Source organism: Pseudopipra pipra, chromosome Z, assembly GCF_036250125.1.
Source record: "Pseudopipra pipra isolate bDixPip1 chromosome Z, bDixPip1.hap1, whole genome shotgun sequence".
NCBI classification, from domain to species: domain Eukaryota; kingdom Metazoa; phylum Chordata; class Aves; order Passeriformes; family Pipridae; genus Pseudopipra; species Pseudopipra pipra.
Window position 1 is genome coordinate 9,826,693 of NC_087581.1, and position 27,719 is coordinate 9,854,411.

The 27,719-nt window shown below is 55.6% G+C and overlaps 2 protein-coding genes and 2 long non-coding RNA genes across 4 annotated transcripts; 2 read left to right on the forward strand and 2 right to left on the reverse strand.

The window, feature by feature from the left end:
- The first annotated feature begins 115 nt into the window (after positions 1-115).
- Positions 116-14,496, forward strand: GBA2 (glucosylceramidase beta 2). The gene is made up of 17 exons (XM_064642138.1): positions 116-327; positions 4,115-4,206; positions 4,427-4,542; positions 4,656-4,874; positions 5,447-5,686; positions 6,011-6,113; positions 7,412-7,565; positions 7,849-7,974; positions 8,076-8,260; positions 8,600-8,704; positions 9,358-9,465; positions 10,000-10,151; positions 10,271-10,377; positions 10,532-10,674; positions 10,958-11,073; positions 13,298-13,489; positions 13,583-14,496. Exons 1-17 carry the CDS (start codon positions 131-133, stop codon positions 13,808-13,810), a joined length of 2,583 nt encoding a protein of 860 aa, XP_064498208.1. The 5' UTR covers positions 116-130; the 3' UTR covers positions 13,811-14,496.
- On the reverse strand, positions 881-3,251 carry LOC135407256 (uncharacterized). Its single transcript, XR_010426784.1, has 3 exons — positions 2,893-3,251; positions 2,657-2,787; positions 881-1,021 (listed from the first exon to the last, which is right to left on the reverse strand). It is a non-coding gene; the product is annotated as an uncharacterized LOC135407256 (long non-coding RNA).
- Positions 14,497-17,958: 3,462 nt separating the features above from the next.
- Positions 17,959-18,965, forward strand: LOC135407301 (avidin-like). The gene is given in 4 exon segments (XM_064642221.1): positions 17,959-18,112; positions 18,204-18,325; positions 18,327-18,409; positions 18,841-18,965. Coding segments are annotated over 4 exon segments (402 nt in total). The 5' UTR covers positions 17,959-18,040.
- A 5,699-nt stretch (positions 18,966-24,664) lies between these two features.
- LOC135407255 (uncharacterized) lies at positions 24,665-26,706 on the reverse strand. The gene is made up of 3 exons (XR_010426783.1): positions 26,331-26,706; positions 25,147-26,220; positions 24,665-24,814 (listed from the first exon to the last, which is right to left on the reverse strand). It is a non-coding gene; the product is annotated as an uncharacterized LOC135407255 (long non-coding RNA).
- Positions 26,707-27,719: the final 1,013 nt, after the last annotated feature.

Sequence of the window (27,719 nt, forward strand, 5' to 3'; positions counted from 1 at the left end):
GGCTGCGTTTGGCCGGGCGCCCCCGGGTGCCGGCGGCGGGGCGGGCCCGTGTTTCCGCCGTGCCCCGGGGGCGCGGGCGGGGCGGGGCGGGGCGGTGAAGAAGAGGGCGCGCGCGGGGCGCGGGGGGGCGATGGCGGCGGAGGCGACGGCAGCGGAGGCGGAGGGGCCGCTGATGCAGCGGTACGAGGGGGCGGCGCGGGGCCGCGGCGTGGCGGCGGACGGCTGGCGCGTCTGCCTGGCGCACCGCTTCGAGGAGCCGCGGCAGCCCTACGGCGCCGGGGACGTGTCGCTCCGAGACCTCCTGCGGCACGTCGGCCTCGGCTTACGGTACGGCGGGGGATGGAGGGCACCGGGAGCACACCGTGGAGGGAGGAAAGGGGGGTGGTCCCGGGGGGACACGGCACCGCGCCGCGCTGGAGCCCCTCGGTGCCACGACCGGCTCGCCCCGGCGAGGCACAGGCGGTGTCCCGGTGCTCGGAGGGCAGAGTCCGGCGGATCACGGAAGGCCCCAGGCTGGCGGGAGCCGCCCTGCTCGCGCCCGGAGCCGCCGGCACTGGGAGCACTGGTGCTAGAGGAGCAGCACCCGGGCTCCCCAAAACTCGGGGAGCTGGGAGGGCTGGAGGCATCGCTTGAGGATGGGAATCTCCCACCCCCAGGGATCGCTGCCACATCTTACCCGGCAGCGTCCCCGGTGCTCGGCGGCAGGAGGTCAAACCGGGGCTGACTGGGAGGGGTTTGGAATGCTGTGAGCTGTGGCAGGTTCGGGAACGGGGCACTTCTCCCGGCTTTTCGTCGGGGAGAGCTGGAAGTAACGAGAACACGCGTGGAAGGCGAGAGTGTTGTTTTAACCTTTAAAGCCGGTGTCCGAACGCTGGCGGTGTTTGTGCTCCCATCAAGCTGAACGCCGGCACAAGTGACGGCATCGTCGCTTTATTTCCTTGTCCTGGATTTATATCTCCTGCCTCCATTTTCTGCCGGTGTCCTTAGAGGCTGCTGCTTGCCAAGCTGGTTCCTGCAAAGCCTAATGAGAGGGCAGATATTGGATTGCTTCGGGGTGCACAGCACGCCTGTCTGACCTGAGACACTCTGGCGCGACCTTGGGCATCAAGGGAAGGGAGAGTGTGGGTCAGACACTGGAGATAAATGAAAGCTGCCACGGCAGGTTGGGATGAGCTGAGCATGTGGGAAAACATGAAGTTCTGGTGGGGTGAGCAGGGAGAAGTGATCCTGGGGAGGCCACTCCTGGCATGTTCCCACAGGGGTCTGAGAAGTGGCTTCTATCAGTCCTAGGAAAGGTTTTAAAAACAAGGAGCTGAAACTCAAAATACTGCCTCTTCCCCTGTGCAAATTTAGGAGGTAGTTTGGTTGTCATCTTAAAGTACTTTTGCAAGGGCAAAGCTTCCTTGCAGCCTTGAGGAGAGGAGAGGAGAGGAAGTGCCGAGGTGGCGAGAAATACCTGTGCGGGTTTGAATCAAAACTTGAGGGCAGCGTTGTTGCCTGGCAAAGGGCAGCCAGTTCAGGATGTGGGGATGTTTGGGAGGCTGTGTGCTCCGGGCATTGGTGGGCACTTTGATGTCTGCCTGGCAGAAGCATCCAGCTCATAGAAACTTGGGTGCTGGTGCTGCGAGAGGAACCTGGACCTCAGTCCTGCGGAATGGTGTGTGGATCTGAACCTCTGGAACCCTGCGGGTTGGCATGTGCTCTCCTGAATGACCCATGACGAGTGGCACCAGTGCCAGGAATTCTCTCAAAACCTGGCATGGCTTGGGGCATCAAGTGCAAAATCACCTGGTGCAGGTGCTGGTAGCTGCCTAGATGGCTGGGAGCGCCTTGGGGTTGCTGCACATCTTTGGCTCAGGAAGTCCAGAACCTCCAGAGGAGCCACCACATCCTGGGCTGATGTGTGTCGTGTCAAATTAAACTTGATGATGGGTGTCCTCTTCTGCACCACCAGCCTGTCATGCAGGTGGCCTGGCTGGGGGTGTTGACAGCCTTGGGGCAGAACTTTTTGTTAATCAGGGCTCATTGGTGTAGCTCTGAGCGGGATGTACACGTATGGAAAGAAAGAGTTGTGCAGGCTGGGGCTGGCAAGGCAGGAGAAGAGGTGCAGGCAGATTTCTGCAGAGGTGGGCTGGTGCGTCGTGAGAGAGGGTCATGACGTAAATCTAGATCAGCTGAGTAATGTTCAGACAGGTTTTAATTCCACTGCCAATTTGAAGGGAAAGAAATGCCCTCCAGCCCCGACAGGGCTTTTGGGGCTGCAAAGCACAAAGGCTTTCTCCCAGTTATTCTGCAGTCCTGGCAGAGCTATTAATAGCCAGCAATTGGGCATTGACCACCTCCTCTTGTCTTGTGTGATTCTGGGAGAAGCTGGCAGGAAAAGAGGTGGCAAACGACTCTGGCTTTGGCTGTAAATCCCAAACCTTTCCTGCTGCGTGCTCCTGGAAAAACTGCTTTTTGAAATCTGTCTGCCACCTCCGTTCCAAGGAGTCGTAATGCTCCGCTAGGCTGTGCTGCAGCCACTCTGCCTGGGCACCTTATTTCCTGTCTCCAGAAACCTGCTAGGGAAGCAGCTGGGTTGGTCCCCTGACGCTGGGTTGAAAAAGAATAATAATCATTTCCTTGAGAGACAGAGAGAGCACTACCAAAACCTCACCTGGCAGGGTAAGGCCGCGGCTGTCTCAGCTGGAGAAGAGCAGTTGCAGCAGATGTAGCTGGAAGATATCGGCAGGCCCTGGTTCAGGGCGGTCGTGCAGGACAGGCTGGTTCTCATGATGCCATGGACCTCTGTGAGCGAAATGTCCATAGTCAATCAAACATGAGGGCGGGTCTGTAGGAATGGAGAGCATGCAGCAGTCAGGTCCTGGGAGACTGCAACCCAGAAAATCTCACCCTGAGAGGGATTTGGGGACCTTTAAATGTTGGTGAATAAAGATGAACGTCTAGTGACCAAAAGGTCGACCGTGGGTTGTTTCTGTAGGGGAAGTATAGAATTAGTGTGTCATAGAAGAGCCTCTTCCCCTTGCTTCTGGGTATACATGTCCTGGAGGATTAGTGCTTGCCCATTGCCTGCCACCTGCATCCTGCAAGCCATTGGAGCAGGACAGACTGTGTTCTCCCAGCTGAGGTGGTTTTCTCCTTGGCAGTATGGATGGCATGGTTGCCTGCAGGTAGCTCAGGGAGATTGCCCCTGCTGCCCACCTGGCACCTGAGGGCATGGAGCTACTGGTTGGGTCTTGCCTGACTGTTTAGTAGGCAAAGTTCAGCAGCTTCTGGTCTAGTAGCTGGTTTCCGTATGCTAATTGTCTCCATATGGAAGGTTTAACTCGGGGCGGTTTATTAGCAAAGCCAGTCCTTTACAAGCGCCAACTCGGAGCCCAGCCCTGCTGCTCTTGCCTGGAGTGGTGCTGGCACACCCAGCTGCAGGTGTGCCCCTGTTTGAGTGTCTCAATTCCCAGACCTTTGGGTGAGAAATTATCTGATGGGCAGTGCAGGGCTATGCAGCAGGCGTGCGGGCAGAGGTGAGTCCCCATGATCCTACCAGCTGCAGACTGCAACCATCACCCCCTCCAGGTCCAGGTTGCCCTGTGCCACCTGCCTCTGAGGATGTGGCACTGGGATGTGGCAGGACTGTGTGTGGCAATGGGGATGTGGAGGTGGAAGGGCAAGGCTTGTGTCCCTGGAGCAGTGTATGGTTTCTCTGGGCTTGTACCTCCACTCCCAGACCTTCCTTAGCTGGATGTTCTGTACCAGACATGGAGGTGGTGGTGGTGGTCCTTATGTGCATTCCCACTTCTCCATGGATGTCTGGAAAAGCCTCCGGTCCTGTATGAGCTGGGAGCCCTGCACTTGGGTATCAGAGTGCTCTGTTTTGACACTGGGTCTATCCAGTCAGCCCTGAGCAGCACAAGCTCTGCCTGCTCATGCCTGCTGACCGCTGTGCGCTCCAGAGGGATGGCAGGGGCTGTCAGCCCTTGTGCCCTCGGACACACATTCCTGTTGTACATCTCTACAAAGAGGGAAAGCTCAACCTGTGCTAGTCACATCCCGCCCAGTGACACTGAAGGGATGGTGGTGCCTACTTTCTTCTTTCATACCTCTCTTTCCCTTGCAGATACTTCAGGTGGTGGGTCAAGAAGACCCGCATAGAGAAGAAATCTGCCTTCATTGACCTCTTGTGTGCTGTCCCTCTACAGCAGATCTACGGTCAGCTTCCAGTCTGGGCACAGCTTGGGGTGGTGCAATACCCAGTGTGCTGGGTGGGCAGAGATTCACATGGGTGCTTGAGGGAATGAGTTAGTTAATGAGCCTGTGTGGTGTGGGCAGTGCTGAGTGGCCCCCCCTGTGGAGCTGCTTGGGGAGGGTCCTTGAGCCAGATCCCACCATGGGGAGGAATGGGGGTGCTAATTTCTGGTGTCTTTGCCAGGGTGTCCGCTGGGCGGGATCGGGGGAGGCACCATCACCCGTGGCTGGCGGGGCGAGTTCTGCCGCTGGCAGCTGAATCCTGGCATTTATAACTATGAAACAGTCATCGCCAACCAGGTAGGTGCAGCAGGGTATGCAGGGGGAGTCAGTGGCACTGCAGCAGTCTGGGCCATTGGGACATCTGTCATTGGGCTCATCTCATTCCCTACTTATGTTCCTCTCCTCCCCAGTTCACCGTGTGCCTGCGTTGCAAGGGGCAGACGATTTACCAGCAGGTCTTGTCTGTGGAGAGACCCAGCACTCTGCAGAGCTGGAACTGGGGCTACTGTGGCCACTATGCCTTTTACCACGCCCTGTACCCCCGGGCCTGGATGGTCTATGAGCTCCCGGGGCAGAAGGTGGTGCTCACTTGCCGACAGGTCTCTCCCGTCATCCCCCATGACTATAAGGTAAGGAGGTGATGACATCCCAAAGGGAAGAGCTGCTTATTAGCTGGGCTTTTCCAACGTTTCCCCACATCTCTGCTCAGCAATGGTCCCAGGCAGGGGGAACCCCTGCAGCAACACAGGAGCTCGGGATGGCAGCAAGGGATGGCTCAGCACTCCCTCACGCTGCTCGTGCTGGCTCCCAGCCCCAGATGAGGGTGGCAGGCTGTGCTGCTGACACATCTGACCTTCCTCTTACCCCAGGGAAGCACGTGAGCCTGTATCAACCTGCCAGGCAGCTGAGGGATGAGACACTCAGCTGAGCCTTAAATGCTTCTTTCCGTCTTCCTCTTGCCGGGTGTGCTGTTTGCTAGCCCAGGGCTCCTCTTCTGAATTTTGTATTACCTGCCCCATAAATTCCTCTGCTCCTGCTGGTCCTCCTCAGCTTGGCAACAGACTCCAAGACTGAGTTGTTCCTGGTGCTCTTGATCCTCCCCCTGTGTCCTGCGTGGTTTCCCCTGCAGTGAGAGAAATCATGCTCCAGCAGCCAATGGAGGAGCACCAGCCATGTACACAGCATTCTCTGTCTCTGCCAGGACTCCAGCCTGCCAGTGGGAGTGTTCATTTGGGAGGTGGAGAATGGGAGGGATGAGGACGTGGAAGTGTCCATCATGTTCAGCCTGCAGAACGGCATGGGAACGAAGGAGGACAGGAGCGGAGGGCACTGGAACGAGCCCTTTGCCTTGGAGAAGGATGGCGAGCGAGTTGCTGGAGTCCTGCTGCACCACTGCACGAGTGTGAACCCCTTCACTCTCGCCATCTCTGCCCGGGAGAAGGTAAGGAGCTGCCCTGGTGCTGTGGCTCCTGCTGGGGGGTGGGGCTGCTTCCAGGCAGCTGATAGTTGATGGGTGTGTCAGTGGGTTGGGGTCAGCAGCAGTACTCATTGCTGCCTGACTTCAGGGGTGGGGACATGACCTCCCTGTGGGCTGGAAAGAACCTGGGTAAAGCTTGCAGGGCAGTGGGTGAGTAGGTTTGGAGTTGCACTTGGAGCGCAACAAGCAGGAAGTGAGTGTGACATACCAGTGTTGTTGTTGGGGGTGAAGAGCCTGCGTCTGCCCCTCCAAAGTACCAGCCCCTAAGGATTCTCTTCCCTTCTCCAGGCTGGCACGAGAGTCACCCACCTGACGGCATTCAATCCCACGGGATTGGGCAGAGAGGTGTGGCAGGACCTCCTGCAGGATGGCAGGCTGGATTCACCCACTGGTGAGTCCCTCCATCCTCCATGGGACACGTGAAGGGGGAGCAGGGGCAATGGGTGACCCCTGGTTGTGGGGCACAGGGTACCTGAGCCAAGACAGAATTCCCTTCCTCCAGCCACCTTGGTGCCATTGCTAAAAGCTCTGTGGGATGCTGTGGCTTCTTCCCAACTTTAGGCTGTATCCAACCTTTCCGTTGCTTGTCCTTGTGTGCTTCTCTAAAAGAGTGGTGTTCACACCACTTTGGGGCTGTTCCTGGCGTTACTAGTTCCAGGTGCCAGTATCTCCTTAGTCTGTGTGAGGTTGCCCACTGAGCTGAGGTTTGTGCTGGGTAGCCAGGGTGCTGCCCAGCCACCTTCCCTCAGTCCCTGTTGCCAGATGAGTGAGCTGTGTCCCATCAGACTGGTTCCAGCAGGTGTTTAGCAGCCCTTGGCATTTGGTGCTGCCATCACTTGCTGTCTGCTTGTTACTGTACCAGTTCCCCAAAGGTCTCCGGTATTTCCTCGATAACTCTGCATCATCCTTCAGCTGTCTGCTCACTCCCTTGGGAGGAGCCTGGAAGCAGGGTGCTTCAGGCAAGGTCCCAGCCCTTGCTGCTCACCTCCTCTTGCCATGAAAGGTGACCATTTGCCTAATGTCTCTGTCAGCTTTTAAGCAAGGATGATGCTGACAAACTAGTGATGCTGACATTGGGTCTTTGCAATATTTCTTGGACCTTCCGTTCTGTAAATGAAGTGTTTGTGTGAATATTTCTGGAAAAATAAGCTTCCTGCCTGGATGCATTCAGAGCTCTTCAGGCTATTGGGATGTGGTTTTCCTTCATGAATGCCAGATATTATCATAGTCAGGATCTGTGCTTACGTTAAAATTGTTACTCTAATGAGTTTACCTTGTACACATGTCACAACCAGCAGATAATTATGCAGCTGCCTCAGGGCTTTTCTTAAATACCAGCATGGCTCAAACACCCTGCAAAAAGCTGGAAGCAATGACTGTCACTAGAAAGTCAGTGTCTCTGAGCAGCACGGATACAAAGTCATGGGACTTCTGTGCCTTCCACTCATGCCTGGTGGCTTTTCCTGCCTGATTTGTTCCTCTGCTTTGACTGAGGACTCCACCCATGGAATGGATCTTTTCCTGCAGCAACAGTCATCCCTTAAAACCCTGGGGCTGTAACTTGCAGGTTGCAGCGGGGCTGTGCTATGCCCAAAGGGTCTCAATCCCCTCTGGGGTGTGTGTGATCTTCATTTACCCCTTCACAGGACTTCCTTGGTCCCTTACGAATACGATCATTTTTCCCATCAGGTCAAAGCAGCGTGACGGAGAAGGGGGAGGTGACGGCAGCAGCGGTGTGTGCCAGCTGCAGAGTGCCTGCCCGGGGACACAGGACACTGGAATTGGCCCTGGCTTGGGATATGCCGTGTGTTCACTTTGGCTCCAAGGAGAAGCTGCACTTCAGGTGGGTGGGTTATCTCCAGTGGGGTTTGGCTCATGTCCCTGGAGTCCCCTGATCGCTGCCTCCAGGCTTGTGTTCCATGTGGGGAGACTTGTGCCACCCATTCCCTGCATCCGTGACCCTGCCAGCTCAAAAAGGGGACCCTCTGCCCAACCCCTGCTCCTCAATGACCCTGCACTAGCAGTTGAGTTACTCTGGTGTTCCCTATAGTCAAGCCCCTCTCTCGTTTCCGGATGGCTTTCCCAGCTGGAGCCCACGGTGTGCTCACCAAACCCCCTCTTGGCAGGCGGTACACCCGGTTTTTTGGCAGTGGAGGTGATGCTGCTCCTGCCCTGTCACATCACGCCCTGACACACTATGAGGAGTGGGAGAGGAAGATTGAAGCGTGGCAGAATCCCATCCTGGAGAACAGGTAGGGTGGATGAGAGCCCCTTCCCGGTGGGCTCCTGGAACTGGATGGAGTGGGAGCATCCCCACCTCGTCCACTGTGTTGAGTTTCCCTCATTCCCACAGCCAGCTGCCTTCCTGGTACAAGTCAGCCCTCTTCAATGAGCTGTACTTCCTGACGGATGGGGGGACCATCTGGATGGAGGTGCCCCCAGATTGCTGTGCTGAGGACCTGCAGGGGCCTGCAGGGACTGGCCTGTCCCACCTCTTCCCTTTCCTGCGGGAATACGGAAGGTTTGCTTATTTGGAAGGTAACTTGCAGGGATGTGATGGATGGTCCCAAGTCAACCCCTCCCTGCTACTGTTACCAGATGGTTTTAACCTGCCATGGGAATGCTTTTCACACCACAATGGGTAGGGAGCAGCTCTGTTCCCAGGAAAACCCCTTGCAGCCCTGTAGGATATGGCATGAGGTCTTCCCCAGACCGGTGGTGCTCTGTGGACAGAACAAAACCTGCTTGTAACAGGAGTCTCTGCCTTTATTGGGAAAGAGCCCACCCTGATGGGCCATGTGTGAGGGAGGACCTGCCCTTCTTTTGCCCTCCTTGAGGCAGGTCTGCTGTCCCTCACCACATCCCCTGTGTTTCCAGGCCAGGAGTACCGGATGTACAACACCTACGACGTTCACTTCTACGCCTCCTTTGCTCTCATCATGCTGTGGCCCAAGCTGCAGATCAGCCTGCAGTATGACATTGGTGAGGGAGCCAGGAGACCCTGCCTTGGGGCCTGCTGGGGTCTTCAGCTGGGGAAGAGATGGAGGATTTGGGACAGCTCCTGCCATAGAGACCTGTGCCATGGAGCCGGCATCACTCTCCAGCTCCTCTGCTGTGCCCAGGACTTGCAGACCCCCAGTGTTGCTGTCTCAGCATCTCTGTGCCCAGCACTGGATGCCTTCTTGCTGAGCTGAGGGTGCACAGGTGGCTCTTGTCTGTCGTGGGAGAGCCCCTGGTCTTGCCAGCTCTGTCTGTGCCCCTTGCAGAGGAGACACATTTGGCTTTTTGCAGACCCTGGTGCTTTGGCTGGGCTTGGGGACTGCTCAGTGGTGGCCTGAGCAGTGTTGGAACAGAGCCTTTTGCTGGGCTGTGGGAGGGCTGAGCTCACTGGGGTTCCTTGTTAAGGGGGTTCTTTCTTAAGGGGGTGTTGACAGTTACATGTCTCCTGCTGAGGGGGGCCTTGGAGCAGCCTGATGTGCCCTCAGCCCTTTGCAGAGGGCTGTGATCTCGCAGCCAGAGCCCCAAAGGACAGCCTGGTGTGCTGGTGGTGGTGGCTCTGCCTATAGCTGTGCTTGGACCTTTCTGCTGCAGTTCCTGCTGCCCTTCTGACGTGCCTTGCTCTGTGTCCTGTGCAGCTGTCACAGTGGTGAATGAGGATGTCCAGCTCCGTCAGTACCTGATGTGTGGTCAGACAGCCCAGGTGAAGCTGAAGAACGTGGTGCCACATGACATTGGGGACCCAGGTGAGGGGTCTGCTGGGAGGCAGAGGGGGGTGGAAGGCTACTCGTACCATTTCCTTAGGGTAGTTAAGTCCCGAGCTGTGAGAAATGGGTATGGTTCATGGAATACACTGTTTGTTGTTGTCAAGCATTGGAACCAGCTGCCCAGGGAAGTGGTGGGTTTATCATCCCCGGAGCTGTTTAAAAGATGTGTAGATGTGGCACTTAAAGCCATTGTTCAGTGGTGGACTTTACAGTGCTGGGCTAATGGTGGGACTTGATCTTAGAAATCTTTTCCAGCTTAAATGATTCTATGATTCTCTGTTTTCTGGGAATGAAATACTGGATGTTTTGGGGTGGTGATGAAAGCCGTGCTGCATGGAGCTTGTACAGGAGGGATAGCAGTAGTAGGAAGGCTTTTCTTACTGGAAATGGCACAGGGTAGAACATATTATTTCAGTGCTGTTTGATCCCAGTGCCTTTGGGACCTTGCTCCTGGGTGGGAGAGGGGATGTTTGTTGTGTGCTGCCCTGCTGCATCCGTTCTGTCTGTGCTTAGGTGACGAGCCGTGGCAGCGTGTCAATGCCTACCTGATGCACGACACAGCCGACTGGAAGGACCTCAACCTGAAGTTTGTGCTGCAGGTGTACCGTGACTACTACCTGACACATGACTCCCTGTACTTGCGGGACATGTGGCCAGTCTGCCAGGTACTGGGAGGAGATCAGACCATGGGGCATCAATCCTTTCCCGCTTCCCTTGGGAGCCAAGCGACTTCCCGAGGGCATGGATGCTCCCGAGGCACGACCATCTCCTGCCTCTCCCACAGACTGTGATGGAGTCAGAGCTGAAGTTTGACACGGACAATGATGGGCTCATTGAAAACGGAGGCTTTGCTGACCAGACGTACGATGCGTGGGTGGTACATGGAGCCAGGTGAGCAAGAGGGGTGAGGAGGGGTTGGAGATGGGGACTGTGGGTAGGAGAGGGAGCTCAGAGCTGGGCCTTTGGTCCCCATTTGTTGTGGGAGCTCTGTGCAGCCCATGGGGTGTCCCACATTGCTGATCCTTCTCTCCCTTGGCTCTGGCAGTGCCTACTGTGGCGGGCTGTGGCTGGCTGCTGTCTGCATGATGTGCAAGATGGCCAAGGTGCTCGGGGATGCTGAGATCCAGCAGAAATACATGGCCATCCTGAGCAAGGGCAAGGAGGCATTTGAGAGGATGCTCTGGAATGGTGGGTGCTTGCTGGTGGGGAACCACACTCAGCTGGCCATGTGTCCTTTGGGAGGGCAATGGCTTCTCCTTGGATCACGGAGCCTTTGTAGGGAATGGTGGAAGGAAGGGAAGTGGAAGGGAAGGAGTAGGTACTGGAGAGGGAACAGAACGGGTATGATGATGTGGGAAAGGAAGGAGAAGAGCCCTGTGGAAAAAGCTGCTGTGTTTCTGCCACACCAGAAGGAATGTAGGGATAGCCAGTATCCTGAAGTATTGATTTTAATGTTTCCCACCTTTTCCAGGAAAATACTACAACTATGACAGCAGTGGAAGTTGCACCTCCAGCAGCATCATGTCAGACCAGTGTGCTGGGCAGTGGTTTCTCGGGGCTTGTGGCCTGGACCAAGGGGAGTTTGAGGTATGAGAAGGGGCAGCCTGGTATGGTTGGGGTGAGATGGAACCTGTGGCAGGAGGGGAACAGCAGCAGGACTGGCACGTGGTGGAGATAACACATTAGGGGCTGGAGCAGGGCCACTAGCTTGTTTTCCCACAGCAGTGGTGGCCGCTGTTGGATGGACATGGTGCAATCCACCTTAAACCAAACTCTGCCTGTGGAGAGGCTGTGCAGCAGGGGTGTGTAACCATAGTCAGCTATGGCACACTTGAAGGAAAGTCCCACTGGGATTTGCTCTTGGCAAGGTGCTATTTGCTTAAAAACAGGAGAAAAAAGTGTATGGAACTTTCCACATGTTATTTGCTGCCCTAAAAAATCTGAAATCCGTACCTGAGAGAACTATGGCTTATTTGGGTCCCTGAAGTCTGTTGGTCTTCAGTTGCAAGAGAGGAATTGACTGCAGATTCCTCAGGTGTGGTGGGTGGGAAGAGCTGATGGTGCCATATCCGGAAGAGAGCTGAGCACTGGAGAGCCATTGTATGGATTATTTGTGCCTCATGGGCAGTTGTCAGACCAAAGCTTTCTGGTGATGATGGAGAGGCAGACAAGGGTGCTGACTGAAGGAAGGAGTGACTTTGTGTGTGGGAGGATGACGAACCACTTCATCATCTGTTGTATGGGCGCTGAAAGAAAAATGGAGCTGCACACACACAGAGTCCCATTTTGGGACTTGTCCACCCATCCTTTTCAGCATTCCCCTTTTATTCATATTCTCTTGTAAGCAGGACCTGGTGTTTTTCTTTAGTTAGCCGGAATTCCCAGGATCATCCTAAACCAGTGCCCCGATCCCACACATTCACACTGGCATCAGGCAGTGGCTGTGTTCAGCCACAAGAGAACATCACACGCTACCATGGAGACCATTCCAAGTGGTTTTCCAGGTGGAGAAACACAATATTGTCTCTTTCAAAGCACTTAGGCAAGGTCCATCTTCCCTTTGGATTGCCATTAACTAAGTGCAGGTGCAGAGTGACTGAGCTTGTTCCCACATGTTGGTAAATCAGAGGGGAGATTTCAGAGGGCTTGACTTGGGAGTTTGTGCTGAAGACTGTGGGCTTTAATAAGAAATGGGCCTGGGGTCAGGCCCTCCTGTGTGGGACTCTGGCTGTGCCTGGGGCTCCAGGCAGGATCTGGCCCAGACCTGCAGTAATACACATTGGGGAGGAAAGAGTGAAGGTGGTGCACTCCAGACTGTCCCTTGCCTTTCCTAGCCTTGGACTTGTGTTGCTGAAGGTGGCACTCTTCCCTGCCCTCTGGTGAGCTTTGAGCTCACCGGAGGTGGGATTGATGAACTTGTCTCCTCTGTTCCTGTGAGCATCGAGGTGTTTTTCCATGTATTTTGATCCCTTGCCTGGCTGGCAGCACTCCTGTTTGTAACCTCATTAACATGCCCTTGCTGCTTGCACAAGTCAGTAATGAAATGTAAGAGAAGCCTGTGACCTGGTCCTGAGGAAACTGTGCCCCAAAAGCTTGTGCCAGAGATGGCTGCTTCACACCAGCCCTTTGGTGATCCCCAGAGCAGCCCGTGGACTTCTCTGCAGAGGCAGACTGAGGAAGAATGGCTGTGTGGATGCTTGGCTTTAGCAGAGCTGAGAGGGATTTGCTGATTTTTCCCTTGAGCCTGCCAAGGTGTCTGGTTGAAGTGTCCAGCCTCCCCTGGCAAGCTCCTGCCTGGTGTCATCACAGCTTCTGCTTCCCTTGGCTTTGGTGTCACCAGAGTGGCAAGCAGGCTCTGGCAAGTCCCTGGGCTATGTGGATGAGCTGCCTGGATCTTTGCTATCTTGCAAGTGGTGCCCATAAAGGAAATGAGGGTGGTGTGGGTGTCCAGGTCCCCAAAGCAAAGTCCCAGGAGATGGCAGGGCATTTGGCCTTGCCTGTGGGTGAGAAGCTGGTTTTGGAGATGCACTAGTTGGATGAGCTGTTAGCCTGCTCCAGAGGAAGGCAGACTAAAATTCAGCATCTCCATCTTGAGCAGTTTTGCGATTTGTTCTGTTGTTTTCATGGAAAGAGGAGATTTCACTTCCTGCGGTTTTTTTTGTGAGGTGGGAAATTTGTGTCAACTGACCCAGCGAGCAGTGTTGACCTTTTCCTCCAAGGAAATTGAATCCTGCTCTCTGGAGAGCCAACCTGAGGGGTCTGCTTGAGCACTGAGGCCAAGGCTACCCCCTCCCCATCTCTGTCCTCTCAGGTTTTCCCCAAGAGTCACGTTGTCAGCGCGCTCAGGACCATCTTTGAGAAGAATGTGCTGGGCTTTGCAGGGGGCACCATGGGGGCGGTGAATGGCATGAGACCCGACGGGGTGCCCGACACCTCCAGTGTCCAGTCCAACGAGGTGTGGATCGGCGTGGTGTACGCCCTGGCTGCCACCATGATCCAGGAGGTGAGTGGGGAGGCTGCCAGCGCCCCCCTGGGCGCGTGTGCCGTCTCCTTGCGCTGTGTGAAGCTGCTGATGGTCGTCTTCCCTGTGCCGCAGGGGCTGGTGGAGGAAGGCTTCCGTACGGCGGAGGGCTGCTACCGGACGGTGTGGGAACGGCTGGGCATGGCTTTCCAGACGCCGGAGGCCTACCGGGAGAAGAAGGTGTACCGCTCGCTGGCCTACATGCGGCCCCTCAGCATCTGGAGCATGCAGCTGGCCCTGGAGCGCCGGGCTGGCTGGGCACCTGCACCCGCACCGCCCTCCCAGGTCCCCATCCAGCCGTGAGCCTGGTGGCACTGGGCAGGGCACTGGGTGCAGCAGGGGCTGGGGATGGTCCTCAGATGGCAGGCAGGGACCCTTCCCTCCCCTTCTGTGCTAGTACTCCCATTGCTCTTTTCCTTCCCTACCTCCACTACATGCCCTTGACCTCAGGGGCTTCCAGTCACTGATGCTGAGCACCAAGAGGGGGGGACCAGAGGTGTGGGGGATGTGTGAGATAAGGAGTTGCTGCTGGAGCCTGTGCCTCGCCTTCCCCATTGCTCAGGGCTCTGATAAGCCTGCAAGCTCACCAGCCATTCCAAATGGGGGCTGGTCCCTTGCCCAATGGCACAGGAGTCCTCTTGTGCAGTCAGAGGGTTGGGTAAGGTGGGGATCTGGCCTGTAGGAATAAAAAGTGTGGGTGCATGTGTGTGTGAGGATGTTGGACTGGTGCACGCAGGCACGTGGCTTTGGTGGTTGTGGTTGGGTGACACTGCACAGACTGAGTGGCTCTGCCCCAGGAGGGCCTGTGGCAGATCCAATCCCCAGGGGAGACCCGGCTCCCTGGACAGTGACAATCTGAGCCCAAGCAGCAGGTCCTGGTCTGGTACCATGGCCCCCCTCCCTGCTGGCGCCGGGGGCAAGCAGTGGAGCACATTGAAGGGGATAAATCACTTGAAGTTCTTAATAAATTTGTCTGGCTGTCTCTGTTCTTCTTTACTGTCGTCTTTGCCAGAGGACCAGGCCAGAAGAGGGAGCCCTTGCTGCTTCCGTTTTTCTTCTGGGGCTGGGCTGGAGGGCTGGGAATGCAGGGATGGGGCCAGCCCAAATCGCGGCTGGCTCTTGTGGAGTTTTGCCAAAGGAAGCAAGATGTGCCTCTCTGCCTGCCCACTCCGATGTGGCAGCAGGTGCAACCTGCTCCTTCCTTGGCTCCTGGCCTTACCCTGCCTTGCAGGAAGCAGAGGAGAGAGCATTCCTCCTGAAGAGGCCTCTGTGGGGAGCAGTGGAGTCACAGGGCTGCAGCCCTTTGACTGAATTGTGTCCCCTTCTGGCCACGGCTGGGCACTGTGCTTCCTTTTCCTTCTGTCTCTGCCAGTGCAGCATTTGAAGGCTGCCACAGCCTGGTTGGCCTTTCCTCTCATGTCCCCAGACACACAGATCTCCTTGGATAGATAGATGGGCATGACTCCTGCTATATCCCTTGGACAGAGAGAGGGGCACCCCTGCCACCTTTCTGTATGGGGATGCTCTGGCCAGACTGGGTGTAAACCAACTTGAACAATGCCCTATTTGCAAAGCTACCAGTGGTGAATGGAGAAGGGGATGTCAGGCTGCTTTTGGTGTTGAACAAGGCTGAAATGAGCGTGACTCATCAATTCTAAAGCTAAACACCCCAATAGTGAGGTAAAGATGTGGTGGGATTGGTAAAGCATCAACTAAAGGAACCCACAAGTGATACTGCTGATAACATATCTAAAGCTGTTGAGCTGACACAACTGGCCTTGAGACATCTGGCTGCCAGACAATAATTTTATACTATGAAAGCCCAGTCCCACTTTTTAACAGCAACGTCCTTGAACATAGCCCTGCTTGGGATGTGTGTGGAGTTTCCTCCCTGGAATGGGGACACACCCCAAGGCTATTCCTTGAGTCTGAGCAAAATTTGCCCCCAATCATTGTTATGAGTGGGTAGCATCAGGCTCTACTTCACAATTGGTTTTACTGGCTTTAATATAGCTTCAAAATAGTGGCATTATACTATACTAGTAGTATAGTAGCTTCCATACTGTGTAGTTAAATAAAGATATTTGTCTAATTATCATAATAAATCATTTATTTCTATAAATATATGTCTGGTTTACCATCCTTAATCCTGCAGGACTAAGTTGTCAATGTTTCAATTCCACCTATATAATCCTTTAGACTTAAACAGTTGACAAAGTCTGGGGTAAGACTTGATCTGTACCCAGACTCCTCTCTGAGGAGGAGTTTAGTATGCAAGGGAGTCGTTTCTGCACCCTGTGACTCAATGAGAGAGCATCTTCAATAAGCTTTGCCTGAAGCTCCCATTCTGCCAGTGATGCTCTCCCAGACAGACACTCTCACCACCCACCCCAACCAGGCAGCTCTGCCCCCACCACATCGCAGGTCAGGAGCAAGTGCAGGTGGCACCGGTGCTGCTGGGCCCCTTGCAGGGGTGACCCCAGGCTCTGCTTGTTGGTGGCTGTCACAGCAGTGTGGTAGAAGCCCAAGAAGGTGCCGGCTGTGTTCAGGGCCAAGAGGGTCGTGTTGGAGCCCAGCTCGTTCCTCCACAGGCCCTGCAGGTCACACTGGGGCTCGTGTGGGTGGCTCAGTCAGTGCCAAGACTCAGTCCCGCTTTCAGCTTCACAAAGCAGTGGGATGCATGTCCCATGGCAAAGACCCTCTGCCTGGCATCTGGGACTGCTGGTACCAGTGGGACAGCACCTCTCCCTCCCTGGGCAGGGCAGGGAAGAGCTGGGGGTGCTGGGTACTGCCCTATACCAGGGTCAGGTGACCAACAGTACCCCCAGGGCCAGCACCATCAGAGCTGGCAGCCCCCTTGGTCACACAAGCTGCTCTGTGGGATGGCATGGCATGGCATGGCATGGTGTAGGATGGCATAATATGGCTTGGCACAGGATGGCACAGCAGGGCACACCCAGAGCACGCAGCCCCTTGTCCACAAACACTGTGAGCTGAGGTGTCACAGGACAGCAAGGCATGGCACAGTGAAAACATGCAACCCCCTCAAGCCCTGCACACTGTGCCCCAGGGCTGGCACAGCGTGGCACAGGACAGCAGAGGATGGCATGGCACAGCATGGCACCAGAGAGCAGAGCCTGGCACAGCAACAGCAGGCAGCCCTGTGCCTGCTCACAGTGCACCACAGGGATGGTGGTGCGCAGCATGGCACAGCCAGGGAGTGCCAACCTCATCCAGCCACCCTCCTCCCTGGGATAGCACAGCACAGCACGGCCAGACTCTGCCCCAGGGCTGCCCTTACCTTCCTGGCCGCAGCCTGGTGAGGGACGAGCAGGGCCAGGGTGAGCAGCAGGCAGCAGCTGAGGGTCCCCATGGTGTTGTTGGTGGTGGCTCTGCCTGTGCTGCTGCCCCACGCCCGCTGGGCCCCTTCCATAGCAGGGGGGCTGTGGTTGGGCAGTGGCCGCCCCTGCCGGGCCTCCTGCCAGAGGACACCCATCAGATGGGAGAGCCCCATCCCCTCCGGATGGCGATGGAGTCCATGGGGACAGCGTGGGATGGGGCAGGAAGCATGGCCCGAGCAGCAGGTCAGTAGAGCATCAAAGATGTCACAGGGAGGGCAGGAGCATCTCAGAGTGGAGGACTGGGGAGATCTTGGGACACCACAAGAAGGGCAGAGAAGGTCTGGGGACACCACAGGTAGTGTATGAGATCTCTGGGGACACCACGGGAAGGGCAGGGGATCTCAGGGGACGTCATGGTGGAGGACAAAGGAGGTCTGGGGACACCCCACAGGAAGGGCAGGGGAGGTCTAGGGACACCACAGGAAGGGAAGGAGATCTCTGATGATATGACAGTGCAGGACAGGAGAGCTCTGGGGACACCATAGGCAGGGCTATAAGCTCGCTCTGTCTGCCTTAGATCTTTTTTATTCTAAAGAACTCCCTTAATACTTAATAGCCATGAGGGCTGGGGGAAGGAAGCAGCATATCCTGCCTGCTGTGACCTTCCTTTCCCCACTTGCCTATTCTGTGAGCTGATGGCAGGCAGCAGATCACTGTGGTGCCCAAGTGCTGCCAGCAGGTGACAAATGGTCTTTTCTTTGCTCCCTAGGGGATTGTTCCTGGGCAGAGGAATAATGTTCTCTGGGAAGAGCAAGTTCCCAGATGGAGTCCCCCCTTGACCAGCTGGTGTCCTCCCATGGCAGAGCCCACAGCCAAGGGAGAGGGACAAAGGTGCTCTCCCTTAGGGTCACCGTGGTGAGGCTGGAAGGGTACTGAGGTACCAGGATAAGGGTTCAGCTCACCTGAGCTGTCCACTTCCATTTATCTTGGAACAAATGTATTCTGGAAATACCAGCTGAAACCAACCCCTCATATGGCTGGTAAATTTGGAACCACCCAGATTGCCCAATGCCCTGGCCAGAGCTGCCACCCTCAGCCCTGGCAGCAATAAAAAGGAGAAGGAGCAGAAGCATTGGCAGAGTCCTGCAAGGAGCACATCCCCAGGTACATCAGCTGTCTGCCTGCTGCAGAGATGGTGCAAGCAACTGTCTTCCTCCTGGTGCTCAGTCTGGCCCTGGGGGCTCACAGCCTCTCTCCAAAAAAGGTCAGGTTTGGGATGAGAGGGCAGGGTGGGCAGGGTGGGCAAGGGCTGCAGGCTGTGCTGTGGCACCGGTACTGAGTCCCTTCTGCTGCAGTGCAACCTGATCGGGCACTGGGTCAATGATCTGGGCTCCAACATGACCATCTTGGCTGTGGATGAAAAAGGCAACTTTGCTGGCTTGTACAACACATCTGTGGCAGACAACCCGAATAAGATCCAGCAGTCTGGTGGGCTTCCTGCACCTCACAAACCCAATAGACCTGCCCACCTTTGGCTTCACCGTCAACTGGACCTTTTCAGGTACTTCTCCTTTCCCAGCCTCCCTGGTGTGTCTTCAGACCTGCCCTGCCCTCCCTGCTGTGATGCCCTGGAAGCTCTTCTGCCCCTCCCTGCAGTGTCCTTGCTGATTCTCTGCCTTCCCCTGCACTATGCCAATGCTCTCTCATCCCCTCTGGTGCCCCTGATGCTCCCCCAGCCTTGTCCCTGGAGCTCCTTGGCTGCTGTCACCTCCCAGTCCCAGTGGGCAGGAGATGCAACAGAGGCTGAAGCTCACAGCTGTCTGCCCATTTCCATGCGAGACCCCCAGCCCTCTGAACCCTCCTGCCTGCTTTCCACATCCCCAATGTCCCAGGGGCCAGGCACAGCAGGGCTCTACTGTCCTGTGTGCTGGGGCAGGCACTGACCTGACACCCTGGCCATGCTCCACTCCACCTCCTGTCCTGTCCCTGCAGAGGCCACAACTGTTTTCACGGGACAATGCTTCGTGGACAAGGATGGAAATGAGACTTTGAAGACCATATGGCTCTTTCGGTGTCACATGAACACAACTGAAGACAACTGGGCAGGCACTCTGTGAGTTCCCTGTCCCTGCCCTGTACGAGTTCCCTGTGCATCCCCCAGGGGGTTTGAGTTGCCTACAGTGTCATTGTCAGAGGTGTTGGCAAAAGCAGGTTTAATATCAGTTTGCAAAAGCGTGACTTAACAAAGTTTGATGGCAAGGTTCATTCTATTGCCTACTGCATGGGTAAAAACATTCAAGGGAAAAAGGAGTGAGAATCAATGTAGAATGATTTATATGGAGACTGGAGATGGAAAAGGGTAAGGGAGATGCTCCTGTTGAATCCCACTGGAGTTCAGAGAGGTCCCCCTTGCTTTCTGAACTGCTGAGAGATCCTAGGTGTGGCTGATTCCAATCCTGGTCCAAGACTTGCTCAGTGCTTTCTGTCTAAAGGATTTGGCAGCACTAAATCATTGATTAATTTAACATCCTAAAGTGCTTTAGGATGCTTTGCCACAATTATAACAGAGACATAACTGTAGATCCGATCGGGCAGCAGTCCTACTACACTTGCTATAGGGAGTTTACATCCATTCACAGATGTGCTCAGAGGGAGATGTTGGCACAGCCAACATATCCCGTCCTCTGCTGCTTTCCAAGAAAGCCCTGGGGCGGCACTTGCATGAGGAACGGGGATGGGAGTGGGGATGGGGACAGGGATGGGGCATTGGAGGAGAGGAGGGTGTTGAAGAGGCGCGGGAGTTGGGAACGGGGGTGGGAATGGGGACAAGGATGAGGGATAGGGGATGTGCAAAAGGGCAGGATCTGGTCAGGTTCAGGGCCAGGGTGTGGAGTCTTTGAGATAGCTTTTGATTGCAGTGCAGATGGCACTGCCAGTGCTGGTTTCTTGTAAATGCTGCAGTTTTGCTTTCTGTTTCCTTGTTTAGCAAGCAGAATGTTTACTTCCTCTCCTATCCCATGGGCTCCCTTCTTATGAGACCCTTCTTAAGAGACAAGGAATTTACAGTCATGTGGGTAATGAAAGGACAGAAATGAAATCTTGTGCCCTGATCCTGCAAGGTTCTCCCTGCCCCCTGTCCCATCATGGGCTCACCCACCAGGACTCCCAGCCTCATCTTCCATTCTCACGGGGGTCCCAAGGCTTTGACCTCACAGACCATTCAGAGAAATGTTTGGGGACCCAAACAACCAGCTCATGGTGCTACTGACAGCCACAGTGGGTGTTTGGGGAGAGGGAGCATGAGAAGGAGACCATTATGGCCAGGGCAGTGCCAAGGACTCCAGTGTGCAATGGGGATGAACTGGGGACTGCGTGTGGAAGGCAGGGGTGAGGATGAGGGTGCAGGGGTAAGGATGAGAGTGCAAGGGTGAGGATGAGGGCACAAAGGCAAGGATGCAAGGGTGAGGATGAGGATGCAGGGGTGGCTTTTGAGCAAAAGCTGGACCACCAGGCACATCAACCAGTTGTACTCAGTATAAGTAAGCCTTGGATGGTCAGTGCACTCTTTGGGAACTGCTGTGGTGCTAAGAGCAGCCGGAGAGCCCAGCAGGGAATGAGGGAGAGGAGCAGAGGCTGAGGAAGGTTGGGGAAGGGCAGGTACACTGTGAGAGGAAGAGAATGACCAAGAGGCCCTGGCACTTCCTCAGAGCACTGTGTGCTTTCTGCCCCAGAATCCCTGCCCCATCCGGCAGTTGCTTCCCCCAGCCATCCTGCAGTCCAAGCAGGCTCTGCACCTCTCCCTGCCCACACAGCTTCTCCCTCTGGTGCTCAGGAGCAGGAGCTGGGAGCTGCACAGTACACATTATGTAACTAATGAAACTTCATGAGTTGCTGAAATGATGGATTAGTGAGTTCCAGTTTCAGTCATATCAGTGCAAAGGGCCCCTGTTTGGTTTGTTCCCTTTCCTAATTAGCTGATAAAACAAAGTTTAAGGTACAGATGACATCCTGTGAATTTGAACATCATAAAAGATCTGTACCCTGTTCCACTCTCTCACTAATCAGGGGACAGGCAAGTATTGGGAAATACATGCAGAGCTGTGCACACAGACCATGGAGCCCTTCAGTATGTGGCTTTAGCCACCCAGTCTCCCCAGCAACTTCCCCTGGAGCTCCAGGTCCCTCTCATGTTCCCTCCAGTATCCAGCATGGCTTTTGGACCATGCCAACATCCCGGATTGCAATCTGTGGAGCCCGGCCCCCAGCTCTCCCCTACATGTGCAAACAGCACCAAGCCCACCATCCCCAGCAGGAGTTGGAAATGGAGGCAGAGACACAGGATGAGGCCAGCTGACAGTAGTGGCTTGCCAGCATGCAGCCTTCACCCTGATCCCTGGCTGTGGGGTGTCCCGCTGCTCCATGCTGGGATGCTGCCTGAGGCCACCCACCACAAGGCCCCCGTGAATGTCCCAAACATGCATGGGCAAGAAGGCACCTGCTGAGGCCTGAAGCCATGGTCAGGAAGCAGAATTACCCAGCACCTGTACTTCTCCTGTCCCCCAGCCCCATCCCTTCCAGCCCCTCCAAAACACGTCCCTCTGCTCCCCCAGTCACCACCCGTCCCCCCCTTGCTCTGCCCATGGCCACAGAGTGGCTGCTTGCATCCCAGGGACACATGGGGCATGGCTCTCTGCCAGTTGGAGAAGGCTTTATTTGGCTCCATGTGTGGGAGCAGCAAGCTTTGGGAAGGGAGAGCCCCACCAGCACGTTGCTGGGAGGCACTGGGAAGAAGCAGGGCAAGGTGAGGGTGTGTTTCCTGCGCAGGATGCTGGGAGCAGGCAGGAGCCCGAGCCTGAGACTGCTACAGTGGAGAGCCTTGGGGATGCAGAAGGACAGCAGGCTGCAGGCAGCTCTGGGCCCTTTTCCCATCACTTGAGGCGGGTGAAGATGGAGGTGCCAACTCTGCGAGGAAGACATGTCAGGAGGAGGGGAGTGAGGGCTGTGGGGTGGGAGGGCCAGCACAGGGCTCAGCTGGTGGCTTTCCAGGTGGCATCCCTGTGGGATGGGACCTCTTCCCACAGGAGCCGTGTGGTTTCCAGTGTCTCCTTCCCACGGCGATCCACAGAGCACTGGCCTACAAAGGCTGTGGTGGAGTCTGGCAGGGTTGGAGAGAGGCAGAGGGGGCTCAGAGCTTGCACCTCGAGACAGAGACACCTGGGCCACCTGATGTTGGCAGACAGACAGACAGACAGGCAGACATCATGCAGCACATTCCCTGGACAGAGAGATTGACCTGCCTGCCAGATTGGCCAGATGGGCTGGCTCCACATCACCCAGACAGACAGATGGGCTCCAACTCTGCCATGTGCCTCAGACACACAGATGGACACCCCTGCCTCCTTTCCCAGACAGACAGCCCCGCTACCCACCCCAGACAGGCACCTCTCCCAGCAGCACGTCCCAGGGCAGAAGCAAGTGTGTGTGGGCAGTCTGTGCCCACAGCCAGAGATCCTCTGGACATTCTGAGTGCTGTGGGGGACCAGCTGGAGGGCTCCCCACTCCCAGCACGGGCAGGGGATCGCCGGCACTGCTGTACCTGAGAACTGCCAGTGCACGGAGAAGCCGAAGGTGGGGTGTCTCTTGGCACCGGGGTGCTGCTGGGCCCCTTGCAGGGGTGACCCCAGATCTGCTTGTTGGCGGCTGTCCCAGCAGTGTGGTAGAAGCCCGAGAAGGTGCCGGCTGTGTTCAGGACCAAGAGGGTCGTGTTGGAGCCGAGCTCGTTTCTCCACCGGCCCTGCAGGTCACACTTGAGACTGGGAGTTGTGTGGGTGCCTCAGGCACTGCTGAGCCACGGTCCCCCCTCCAGCCTCACTGAGCAGTGGGAGGTGTGTCCCATGGCATGGCCCCTCCATGTGGCAGCTGAAAATGATGGCATGGGCACCAGCTGGGACAGCATTTCCCTCTCCCTGGGCAGGGCAGGAGAGAGCTGGGGGTGCTGGGTACTGCCCTATCCCAGGGCCAGGTGACCAACAGGGCCTACAAGGACAGCACAGTCAGAGCTGGCAGGCCCCTTGGTCTCACACATGCTGCACTGTGGCATGGCATGGCAAGGCATGGCATGGCATGGCATGGCATGGTGTGAGAGACGGCATAGGATGGGACATCAGGGTCCCTCAAGGCTGCATCAGAGCATTCAGCCCCTCAGGCAGAAATAACATAAACAGTGTGAGCTGGGGTGGCACAGGCCAGCACTGCATGGCACAGTGAAAACATGTAAACCCCCTCCCCCAGGCCCTGCACACTCTGTCCCAGGGCTGGCAGAGCATGGCACAGGACAGCATGGCAGAACAGACTGTGGCACAGCACAGCACAGCATGGCACAACATGACACCAGAAAGCACAGCAAGAGCAGGCAGCCTCCTTGACAGCTTACACTGCACCCCAGGATGGCGGAGCCTGACACAGCAACAGCAGGCAGCCCTGTGCCTGCTCACAGTGCACCACAGGGATGGTGGTGCACAGCATGGCACAGCCAGGGAGTGCCAACCTCATCCAGCCACCCTCCTCCCTGGGACAGCACAGCACAGCACGGCCAGACTCTGCCCCAGGGCTGCCCTTACCTTCCTGGCCGCAGCCTGGTGAGGGACGAGCAGGGCCAGGGTGAGCAGCAGGCAGCAGCTGAGGGTCCCCATGGTGTTGTTGGTGGTGGCTCTGCCTGTGCTGCTGCCCCACGCCCACTCAGCCCCTTCCATAGCAGGGGGGCTGTGGCTGGGCAGCGGCCGCCCCTGCCGGGCCTCCTGCCAGAGGACACCCGGTGGGAGATTGGCCACTGGCCATTGCACCAGCTGAGCGGGGTCTGGCTCCCCTGGGCCAGGGGGGGTCCTGGGGACCATGGGGGGGTGGCAGGGCTGTAGAAGAAGACCCTGGAGGGTCACAGCAGGGGACACACATTGGGCCTCAGGTATGCTGACAGAAGGGACTGTGTGTTGCTATATTGGAATGGGGGAATGTCCGTGCTGAGCCATGGAATTGTCGTCCAGAATAATTGGATTTGTTCCCCGGTGTGCAACAAGCCAATAATTACACACTCGACAGAGTCACTGGTAATTTATCTCAGAGTTGCACAAGCCAGGGTGTTCAGGAGTATTCCACAAATCAAGCACATCAGCTATCAGCACTTTTTCCTGTTTATACATTTTAGCAAACAAAGGCATTAATGTTCTTTGGCTACAAGTTACACAGTTCTTCCACTAGTTAGTATTCTATCTGCTATTCATTAGCGATTCTCTGATTTCTCCTGCTAAATAGTCTGCAGGCTCACTCTTTCTCTTCTTTTGAGTCAGTGGGTTTCCAGACTCAGTGGGCAATAAGTCGATGGTCACGATCTCCCCCTGCCGGAATCACTTTCTACCCAGTCGGAGCTGGTTCAGCACAGTTGCTGAGTTATCCATATTAGTTTCTTCCGTATCTTGGGGGTTCTGCCAAATGTCCTTGTGGCCCCTAAATGCTGTATTCTTTTGGTTCACTAGCAGTGGTACATCCTTCTTCCCAAGATTTGTTGACCTCCCCCTAGGTCTGAGATCATGGAAGCCTGTCCAGCCCTAAACCATAATGAGGCAATTCTATCAAGAAGTAATTTGTATTTCTAACACCCAGATGTCACTTAGAGCTTGTTAGCTGTTATGTTTCATGGATTAAATCTCCTTTTTGTTGATCAGTCTTGAACACATACAAAGATCAAACATCAAAGAACATACTTTCTTAAGAATGTTTTTTACATATTCCACAGTTTTCAACATCAGGACAGGAAACAGTGGAGATTTGCAACAAAGCTTTATTGGGAGAAACAAGTGGTGGGGCAGGAGTGGGGGCTTCCCCTCCAGTGTTGCTGCCGGCCTGGGAACGCCCCTGCTGCCCTTCTCACTCCTTCTGTGGCTGCACACGGGTGAAGATGTTGGTGCCGACCCTGCAGGGACACAGAAGAAGATGTAAGGGTGGCACATGACAACGTCCAAATGCCCAGCCAGCCCTGTATTCTCCCATAGCATTTTCACCTTCTCTGCAGTGGGACTGCAGAGGCTGTTATTTTTACATGCTTTTTCCCATGCAGCAAGCAATACAGTGAACATTGCCATTGAACTTTACTAAGTTGCACTTTTGCAAACTGATATTGAAGCTGCTTTTGCCAACACCTTTGACAGTGACAGTGCAAGCAACCCAAACCACTCATTTGTAACAGCTCCAACACCCCCCAGGGATGCACAGGGGACCTGTGCAGGGCAGGGACAGGGAGCTCACCTGGTGGCTTTCCAGTCATTTTCAATGTTGTCCATGCGTGACCGCAGAAGCCACATGGTCTTTTGCTCAAGGCACCAACCCATCTCTCCAGCTGTGACGGCAGGCAAGACCTGCCCCCTGCCTCTTACTGGCTCCTCTGCTGCCTGCAGGGGGGCAAGGCCAGGAGGCAGAAAAGGGCTCCGTGGTGAGCAGCTGTGCCAGAGGCTGGCACTAACCAAACCATGTGCCATTCTGCCCAGGGCTGGGCACCTTGTTTCCTTTTTCTCCTTTCTCATTCAGCACAGCACTTGAAGGCTATGCCAGCCTCGTTAGGGAAGGGTGGGGGATAGGGAGATCCACTGCCCTTCCTGTTGTGTCCCCAGACAGACAGCGATGAAGACTGGGGGCTGTGTGGGTGCCTCGGGCACTGATGAGTCACAGCCATCCCTCCAGCCTCCCTAAGCAGTGGGACATGTGTCCTGCATGTATGGGGCTGGCAAGGCCCCTCTGTGTGGCACCAGGGACCAGCGGCATGGGCAGCGGCTGGGACAGCACCTCTTCCTCCCAGGGAGGGCAAGGGAGAGCTGGGAGTGATGGATACCCTCCTATACCGAGGGGAGGTGACCAACAGCACCCCCAGGAGCAGCACAGCCAGAGCTGGCAGTCTCCTGGTCACTCATGCTGCTTGTGGGATGGCATGGCATGGAGTGGGCTGGCATCAGATGCCACAGCAGGGCACAACAAGAGCATGCAGCTCATCAGACGATATGGTATGGCACAGCCAGGGCACACAGCCCCTCATCCAGCCACCCTGCACCCTGGGACAGCACAGCATGGCTCAGCAGGGCCGGACTGCCCCAGGGCTGCCCTTACCTGTCCTACCTGTTGTGATCATTCATCCTCTGCTTGCCTGTCCCGGAAGCTGGTGCAGGCAGGGGATCACTGCAGCAGCCCAATGCTGTCAAGTGGGTGACACATGGGCCTTTCTTCACTCCCCTGGGGAGTGTTCCTGCTTCTGTGTGGGTAGAGGAATAACAATATCCAGGAAGGAAATATCGTCCCGGATGTGGCTCCCCCAAACCAGCTGGTGTCATCCTGGCATGGCAGAGACCACTGATGATGGAGAGGGACAGAGATGCCCTCCCTTGGGGTCCCCAGGGTGAGGCTGGTGGGGACGGGGGTGCCGAGACATCAGTGTGGCTCACCTGCGGTTCCCACTTCCACTTGTGTTGTGTTGGAAGCTACCGACAGCAGCAGTGATGTCCTGATCCAGCTGGAAAGGGACAAAAGCAGGCACTGAAGCCAGCACAGCTTCTGGCATGGCTGGTGTTACTGCAACCCATCTGCATTGTTCTGTAACCCCAGGCAACAGGCTGTCTGCAGGCTTTTTTTCAAAGGTTGAGGTATTCAGTCTGTATAAAGGGATATTTCTGCCTTTTCCTCCTCTTTTGACCCTATCACCTCAATAAACCTTTAATGTGATAGGCTCAGCTTTCAGCAGCTTCTGCATGGGCACAGCTGCAGACAGGGAGGACAGTCCTTAGTCACAGATTTTCATTACAGTACAGCCTGTACTATTGTTTTTCAAGGCTGATTAAATCCCAGTTTGAGGAAACAAGTTGAACTATTTATTAACCCTTTCTTCTTGTTATTCCTTCTTATGATTAACCCTTATTTTTCATGGTTACTCCTGATACTGATGTGTTTTAAACCACAGCCCTGTCAATTTTTAGCTTCTTCAGTGCTTTCTGCATTGCATTGCTTCCCTGCCTGCCCATTGTCCCTCGCCCGCTTCCTGCTGCGCCAGGGCTCAGGAATGGTATTGCAGAATTTAGCCATAGCAATGATTGCCAGCTCCAAGCTGCTTTGCTCTCTGCCCTTTGGAGGGTGCAAACGCATGGAGATAGCCCAGCTCTTGGCTTGTTTTATTTTTAACTCAACTGAGGCTGGTCAAGAAATTTGTCTCCTTGAGCACTGAACTTATCCCTGCCCCTGGAATGCACACCGGTGGGACAGGGAGTGTTCCATACAAGAAAAATAAAGATTTTGGACAGAAATAACCAATATGGTTTGTGTGATGCTATGCTGTGAATGAGCTGTGGGTTGCTGGGCATGGAGACCTTGCATTGCCCATCCCCAGGGTCCCCGCTGGAGCAGGAGCTCCCTGAACCACGGTGATGGCAAGGGGGTGATAGAGAGGGGGTGATAACAGAGGGCAGATGGCAAGGGTGTAATAGAGAGGGGCGATGTGTGCCCCTCTTGCCCCCTGAAACCTTTCCAGACCAACCCTGACCTTTATCACAAACGTCGGCCACACTCCAGGCAGCACCTGCTTGCCAAAAAACAGTCAGAGCAAACAGCAGCTATGTGGGAAAACATACCTTGTTGTGCAGTTAATTTCTGAGACAACAAATACTGGGGTAGGAATGTCCTGCAGGCAGCCAGCCCTCTGGACAGGGACCTCTTGCAGGCAAGGTGCCAGAGGGCTGTGGGACTCCTGGAGAGAGGAAAGGGGGTTGTGGAGAAGCCAGCAGCAGAAATGCAGGGCTCTCCAGCCTGGATAGCATTGAATTTTACTGTCAGAGAGAAACTGG